The sequence below is a fragment of the Mustela nigripes genome, chromosome 1 (genome assembly GCF_022355385.1).
Source record: "Mustela nigripes isolate SB6536 chromosome 1, MUSNIG.SB6536, whole genome shotgun sequence".
NCBI lineage: Eukaryota > Metazoa > Chordata > Mammalia > Carnivora > Mustelidae > Mustela > Mustela nigripes.
This window is the reverse complement of record NC_081557.1, coordinates 85,545,552-85,554,353: the sequence shown is the minus strand read 5'-3', so window position 1 is coordinate 85,554,353 and position 8,802 is coordinate 85,545,552. Positions and strand designations below refer to the sequence as shown.

Below are 8,802 nucleotides of genomic sequence, written 5' to 3'. Positions count from 1 at the left end.
GTTGTATTTCTATACAATGATAATGAAGCAGCAGAAAGAGAAATAAAGGAATTGATCTCATTTACAATTACACCAAAAACCATAAGATACCTAGGAATAAACTTAACCAAAGAGGTAAAAGATCTGTATCCTAAAAACTATAGAACTCTTACAACAGAAATTCAAGACAACAAAAAGAAATGGAAAGACATTCCATGCTCATGGACTGGAAGAACAAATATTGTTAAAATGTCTGTATTACCCAAAGCAGTCTACACATTGAATGCAGTCTGTATCAAAATTCCAACAGCATTTTTCTCAGAACTAGAATAACCTTAAAATTTGTATAGAACCACAAAGACCCCAAATGCCCAAAGCAATCTTGGAAAAGAAAAGCAAAGCTGAAGGCGTCACAATTTCAGAGTTCAAGTTGCATTACAAATCTATAGTAATCAAAACAGTATGGTACTGGCACAAAAATAGACACATATATCAATGGAACAGAATGGAAAATCCAGAAATAATCCCACAGTTATATAGCCAATTAGCCTTTGACAAAGCAGTAGAGAATATCCAAAGGGAAAAACACAGTCTGTTCAACAGTATTAGGAAAACTGGACAGCAGCATGAAAAAGAATGGAACTGGACCACTTTCTTACACCATACACAAAAATAAATTCAAAATGTATTAAAGACTTAAATGTGAGACCTGAAACCATAAAAATCCTAGAAGGGAACCCAGGCACTAACTTCTTTTGCCTCAGCTATAGTAACTTATTTCTCAATATGTCTCTGGAGGCAAGGGAAACAAAAGCAAAAATAAACTACTGGGACTACATCAAAATAAAAAGCTTCTGCACTGAAAGAAATAACCAGCAAAACTAAAAGGCAACCTATACAATGAGAGATATATCCAAATTACATATCTGGTAAATGGTTAGTATCCAAAATATATAAAGCACTTATCATACTCAACACCCAAAAAACAAATAATCCAATTTAAAAATGGGCCAAACACGTATTGCATGGAACACTCAGTATGGTGCATAAACAATGAATCTTGGAACACTGAAAAAATAAAATAAATTTTAAAATAAAATAAAATGGGCAGAAGACATGAACAGGTATTTTCCAAAGAAGACATCCAGATGGCCAACAAACCCATGAGAGGATGCTCATCACTTATCACCAGGGAAATGCAAATCGAAACTACAATGAGACATCACCTCACACTTGCCAGATGGTTAAATAAAATATTAATGGTTAAATAAGATCAACAACACAAGGAAAAACAGGTGTTAGTGAGGATGCAAAGAAAGGAAAACCCTCTTACACTGTTGGTGGGAATGCAAACTGGTATAGCCACTTTAGAAAACAGTATGGAGGTCCCTCAAAAAGTTATAAGAGAACTACCTTATGATCTAGCAATTGCATTACTGGGTATTTACCAAAATAATACAACACTAATTCAAAGGGCTACATGTACTCTGTGTGTTTATAACAGCATTGTTTACAATAACCAAGATATGGAAGCAGCCCAAGTGTCCATTGATTAATGAATGGATAAAGAAGATGTGGTATAAGGAAACAAAAGCGAAAATGAATTTTTGGGACTTCATCAAGATCCAAAGCTTCTGCACAGCAAAGGAAACAATCAACAAAACAAAGACTCAACCCATGGAATGAGAGAAGATATTTGCAAATGATAGTACAGACAAAAGGCTGATATACAGGATCTATAAAGAACTTCTCAAACTCAACACACACAAAACAGATAATCATGTCAAAAAATGGGCAGAAGGGGCGCCTGGGTGGCTCAGTGGGTTAAAGCCTCTGCTTTCGGCTCAGGTCATGATCCCAAGGTCCTGGGATCAAGCCCCACATCAGGCTCTCTGCTCAGCAGGGAGCCTGCTTCCTCCTCTCTCTGCCTGCCTCTCTGCCTACTTGTGATCTCTGTGTGTCAAATAAATAAACAAAATCTTTTAAAAATAAAATAAATAAAATAAAATAAAATTTTTTTAAAAATGGGCAGAAGACATGAACAGACACTTCTCCAATGAAGACATACAAATGACTATCAGACACATGAAAAAATATTCATCATCATTATCCATCAGGGAGATTCAAATTAAAACCACATTGAGATATCACCTTACACCAGTTAGAATAGCCAAAATTAGCAAGACAGGAAGCAACATGTGTTGGAGGGGATGAGGAGAAAGGGGAACCCTCTTATACTGTTGGTGGGAATGCAAGTTGGTGCAGCCACTTTGGAGAACACTGTGGAGATTCCTCAAGAAATTAAAAATAGAGCTTCCCTATGACCCTGCAATTGCGCTACTGGGTATTTACCCCAACGATACAGATGTAGTGAAAAGAAGGGCCATCTGTACCCCAATGTTTATAGCAGCAATGGCCACAGTCGCCAAACTGTGGAAAGAACCAACATGCCCTTCAATGGACGAATGGATAAGAAAGATGTGGTCCATATACACTATGGAGTATTATGCCTCCATCAGAAAGGATGAATACCCAACTTTTGTAGCAACATGGATGGGACTGGAAGAGATTATGCTGAGTATAATAAGTGAAGCAGAGAGAGTCAATTATCATATGGTTTCACTTATTTGTGAAGCATAACAAATAGCATGGAGGACAAGGGGAGATGGAAGGAGAAGGGAGTTGAGGGAAATTGGAAGGGGAGGTGAACCATGTGAGACTATGGACTCTGAAAAACAATCTGAGGGTTTGGAAGGGGGGGGTGGGAGGTTGGGGGAACCAGGTGGTAGGTATTAGAGAGGGCACGGATTGCATGGAGCACTGTGTGTGGTGCAAAAACAATGAATACTGTTATGCTGAAAAGAAATTTAAAAAAAAAGAAGAGAAGAAGATGTGGTATATATGTACAATGGAATACGATTCGGCCATAAAAAAGAGTGAAATCTTGCCATTTGCAACAACATGAATGGAGCTAGAAAATACTATGCTAAGCAAGATGTCACTCAGAGAAAGACAAATACTGAATTATATCATTCATATGTGGAATTTAAGATATAAGATGCACAAGCAAAGGGAAAATAATTAGAGAGTGAGAGAAAGAGACAAAGCAAGAAGCAGACTCTTTACTGTAGAGAATAAACTGATGGTTACCAGAAGGAAGTGGGGGGTGGGGGGAATGGGTGAAATAGGTGATGGGAAATAAGGAGTGCACTTACTGTGATGAACACAGAGTGATAAATGAAACTGTTGAATCACTATATTGTACACCTGAAACTAATATAATACTATATGTTAACTAACTGGAATTAAAATAAAGACTTTAAAAAAGAAAAAATTTAATATTATAAAGCTGTTTTTAAAAAGTTATTTATGGAGAAGTTACATTAAATTACTATAAATATAACCAGATTGTTAAAAGAAATCTGCAAGGGCAGCAAAAAAGAAGAAAATTGTCAGAAAGGAAAACAATGTAGATTTGAATCTCAAGGGTCTGGATTCTAGTCCCCTTTGTGGAACAAGTTGGGTGTAAGGCCCTGGAGAATATACATAATATTTCTAAATTTACAGTGCTTATTAAATGAAGAAGTTGGATAAAATGGTTTATAAGCCACATACAAGATTAAATGATTTGTGATTATTAAAAAATGCATAAGACAATCTTGGAATAGCTGAGGTGTGTCAAGGGACAATGAAAATAGGTATGCATTAAACATTCATCTGAACATAAAGACTTAAAATTTTCTTTCTGTACAGAAGAGAAAAAAAACTGGAACTTGGATCCCTCATTGAAAATACATACACACACACACACAAATAAAGCATTGCCTCTCCTTCTCCAAATACTACTTTCTCAAAAAAATATTTTTCTTTTCAAGGTTTTCCTCAAGGTAACTTTGACATCCTTGTTCCTCAAACTGTAGATCAGTGGGTTTAACATGGGCACCACAATGGTATAGAACAGAGAGGACACTTTCCCTTGGTTAAGGGGCAACGTGGAAGGTGGTTTGAGATATGCAAAAGCCCCAGAACCAAAGAAAAGAGATACCACAATTATGTGAGAGCTGCATGTACTAAAAGCTTTGGACCTGCCCTCAGTGGAGTGAATGCGGAGAATGCTGGAAAGAATCAGACCATAAGAGATGAAGATGGTGACAATGGGCATTCCAATGTCAATGGCCACACGTACAAAGACCACCAGCTCGTGCACGTAAGTGCTGTTGCAGGAGAGCTCAAGGAGAGGAAAGATGTCGCACATGAAATGATTGACAAGATTGTCATGACAGAAAGTCAGACTTGCTATGCTTCCCATATGGACCATGGCCCCTGAAAACCCCATCACATAGACACCCAACAAAAGAAATAAACAGACCTGAGGAGACATGGTGACAGTGTACACCAATGGTTTACAGATGGCGACATAGCGGTCATATGCCATTGCTGACAGGAGGAACGACTCAGAAATGACGAAGAAGCAGAAGTAAAACAGTTGAGTCATACACTCTGCATGCAAGATGATATTCTTCTTTGAGATGAAACTCTTCAGCATTCTGGGAGTGATGGTAGTGGAGTAACAGAAATCTACCAAGGAGAGGTTGAAGAGAAAAAAGTACATGGGTGTGTGTAGGTGAGAATTTAATCCAATCAGGGTTATCAGGCCCAGATTCCCCAGCAGAGTGACCACGTAGATACCTAGAAACAGGGAGAAGAGAGGGATCTGGAGTCCCGGCTGGTCTGTTAAGCCTGCGAGGATAAACTCTGTCACAGAAGAGTTTTTAGCTGCCATTCCCCTCCTGGGGGTGGGTAGAAGAAGAGCAGTCTGGGGAAAAGAAAAGAGAACCAGTGAGAAAGAAACACCACCACTCTCAGTATCCATCCCCCATTCTGAAGAATGGAATCCACAGAGAGATTTGAACGTTAGTATGGTAGGAAGGCTTTTACTATTTGCTATGGATCTATCTTACGGCCCAAGTGACTTTAACTTACAGAGGGAACAGTTAGAGGCTAAACTTTTCCTCCAAAGAGAAAACAGTAATTTATTCATATCCCATGTATAGATGTCTTTTAGGTATTTAAGTTAGTCCATTTTCTGTCCTCTCTTCTGCCTGTGCTTCCATTGCTGACACCTGAGCCTCTTTCCTGAAGAGATTCCTATCAGAAGACACTGTTTCTTCTCAGAACCCCCAGCACTGGGTCACTGCTGTCAATCAAGAAGGTGTGGCCACATTTTCCTAATCTCTCCTAGAGCAAGGGGTTTAATGATCATTTTTAAAAGCTAACACTTATTCAAGGTGTTCCTATGAGAGGCTATGCACTAAGAGCTATGTGACAGTATTATTATCCCCACTTTGCTAATGAGACAAAGGAGTTAGGTAACTAGCATAAGTCCCCATAATACTGAGGTGCAGGCAGAATGTGAACTTTGGCAGTCTCTCACATCTGTACTCATAACCACTATGTTACCTGACTCACCAGGATTAGGAACATACTCACCTTCCTTTTGTTCAGAGCTATAAAGCTATTCTCTACTGTTTCTTGACCACAATTGTCATGGAACCCAAAAATGACCATAATAAAAAGAAAATGCTAGGTTGAGCTAAGAACTTTCTCCTCTCAATCTGGTGCAGAGGATCAGAAACTCTAAGTTATCTTGTAGGCCTTTCTGCACTGAAGAACATGATTTCCAATTGTTAATTTGCCCAAAAGCCCCTCTAGCTATAAGGAAAGAGACAGTGCCTTTTCTTGACCAATAGGAAAATAAGGAGTTTTATTAGGGTTACAGGTCTCTGTGGCCTGATAATTAAGACAGAGACTCCCTGAAAAGAATTTCATCAGAGATTACTTTCCCAAAGGAGTAAAAAATGTTTGTTTATACCCTTGATATTGCTTGATTTGGCTTGTAAAGACAATTACTTTAACTAACACTTATCCAGTACTATTAAAAGAAAAATCTTTGTAAAAAAAAATTTTCAACATTACCATTTCTTGAATACACAATAATGTATCTGACACAGAACCCTTCTACTGACTTCTGGCTGCCAAGATCCAAAACACTATATAAATATATCCTTATTAATTCTTCACAATAATGATACTCACTTTAAACATAAGTTGCTCACTGACCATTTGTTTCAGAGCCCACATGCCTAGATGTATCTGACTCCAGGCCCCTGGATTTGTAACTCCAGGCCCCAAATGATTTGTAACCACTAGATTAAACTGCCTCCTGATGAGAGTTACTGAAAATCCATGAAGTAACAAATAAATATGCAGTGACTCTACTGAAAAGAAGTGATTAGATTAAGAAAAGATTAAAACAAAGTGCTATCATAAATTAGGGTAGGACATTCAATAATCTAATCATATCCCAGTTTATTCTAGGAATAATTGCACTATATCTATCTCAAAAAGGTATAGACTTCTCTGATCCCCTAACCCTCTCTTTCCATGGAGTGTAAGTTGAATGGTAACAATATCTATCAGGTAAATGCTCCCAATCTCTGCCAAGAACAGTTTTTTTCTAAATCACTAACTGATCAAAACTCCTTTTTTTTTTTTTAATTTCTTTTCAGCGTTACAGTATTCATTGTTTTTGCACCACATCCAGTGCTCCATGCAATCCGTGCCCTCTCTAATACCCATCACCTGGTTCCCCCAACCTCCCCCCCACCCCTTCCAAACCCTCAGATTGTTTTTCAGAGTCCATAGTCTCTCATGGTTCACCTTCCCTTCCAGTTTCCCCCAACTCCCTTCTCCTCTCCATCTCCCCTTGTCCTCCATGCTATTTGTTATGCTCCACAAATAAGTGAAACCATATGATAATTGACTCTCTCTGCTTGACTTATTTCACTCAGCATAATCTCTTCCAGATCAGAACTCCTTTTGACTGTCCGTACGTTCAACCCACTTTTCTTGGAGCACTGCTCTCTACTTTCTAGCCTCCAGTGCTCTCAGATTGAATCCTAATGGATCAGATTTCAATGTAGGGACATATCCAAATTTATTCTTCCTCTTCTGTTATTTTTGTCTTTTTCTGTCTTTTTCTCTTCACACCAGCTCTGCCTTGACAAAAATTGTCTATCCTATGACTTGATCTCTCAGAGTTATAGTTACTTTAATATCAAGCCCACACACTAACAGAATTTTAGACCTGAAAAGACTTGGGAAATTATCAAATCCAGTATTTCCCAAACCTAACTGAGCACCACAATTATTAGAGGGTTTACCAAAAGGAATTCTGGGCTACCACCCATACCTTCTGAATCAGAATCTGTATAGATATGAATACCATAGCTGTATTTTTTTAATCTTCTCAAGTCATTACAATATCAGCAACTTATAGATCCACAGAACTAATATTTACCCCTATCTTACATACAGAGACACTAAGAGAGCCCAAGAAGTAAAACCATTTGCCCAAGGTCACAGATCGAATTTAGGTCTCCAAGTTTCCAGTTTCTCCTGACAGCTGGAATCTGTGGAGCAAGGGATGGAGAGGGAAAAAACAAAGAAAAGAACCCTCAGGCATGTGCATTGAGGATTTCTTTGAGTTCATAGCTGAATTCTAAATTTTGTATGTGCATGACAAAACTCCAGATGTCTAGGACACAACAGCTGTTTGGAGTCTAGGAACTGAATGGAGGTCACAGAGGATGTACTGGGGAGCTGTTAGACTTCTGGCCTAGTGAGAGTGGAGAAGCTTTGACGAACAAACTAGACATGAAGATGAGACCCCTGAATTCCATACCCTAGGACTGAGGACTATGCCATCAGGCTAAGGGCAAAATGGAACTAGATCCATCATTACAAAGGCTAAATCCAGGTCTCAGCAGGATGGAGGTGATCTGCTAGTAAATTAACTGCATCCCAGAACAAAATGCAACCATCTGTAGAGAAGAATAACATAATCCACTGTCTCTACAATATATTGACAATTCCAGCATCATAAAATAAAAAATTACTAGAAATACAAAGATGCAAAAAAAAAAAAAAAATGATCCTTAATCAAGAGGTAAAAATATTCAGTAAAAGCAGATGCACGTGTGACCTTAATGTTGCAGTTAGTGTACATAGACTTAAAATAACTATTATTTATGGAAATTTAGACAAAAGCAATACTAAATTGACTAACAGATGGAAGATCCCAAAAGATTTATAAAAACAATAAAAGAGGAAAGTTTCAAAAAATTTTTTAAAACTGAGAATATTGGAAATAAAGAATTCATTAGGTTGGTTTAATAGCAGACTAGACACAACCAAAGAAAGGATACTGAAAATGAAACAGATCAACAGAAATAATCCATACTAAAATACATGTAGAGATTGGGATTGGGAGAGAGACAAACCATAAGTGACTCTTAATCTCATAAAACAAACTGAGGGTTGCTGGGGGGGAGAGGGGTTGGGAGAAGGGGGGTGGGGTTATGGACATTGGGGAGGGTATGTGCTATGCTGAGTGCTGTGAAGTGTGTAAACCTGGTGATTCACATACCTGTACCCCGGGGGTTAAAAATATATTACATCTTTATAAAAAATAAAAAATTTTAAAAAAAAGAAAAGATAATAATAAAGAGGAATACAGCAACCAGAATCCTTAGAACAATGCTAAATAGTCCAAAATATGTATAGAGGTTTTTTTTTTAAAGATTTTTATTTATTTATTTGACAGACAGAGATCACAAGTAGGCAGAGAGGCAGGCAGAGAGAGAGGAGGAAGCAGGCTCCCTGCTGAGCAGAGAGCCCGATGCAGGGCTCGATGCGGGGCTCGATGCGGGGCTCAATGCGGGGCTCAATGCGGGGCTCAATGCGGGGCTCAATGCGGGGCTC

General features: G+C 38.3%; 1 protein-coding gene across 1 annotated transcript; it reads right to left on the bottom strand.

Annotated features, from left to right (window-relative positions):
• Nucleotides 1-3,841: 3,841 nt before the first annotated feature.
• On the bottom strand, nt 3,842-4,762 carry LOC132012350 (olfactory receptor 8B12-like; the record flags this gene model as incomplete). Its single annotated transcript, XM_059392261.1, has 1 exon — nt 3,842-4,762. A coding segment is annotated over exon 1 (921 nt), but the record flags the coding sequence as incomplete, so codon positions are not given.
• Nucleotides 4,763-8,802: the final 4,040 nt, after the last annotated feature.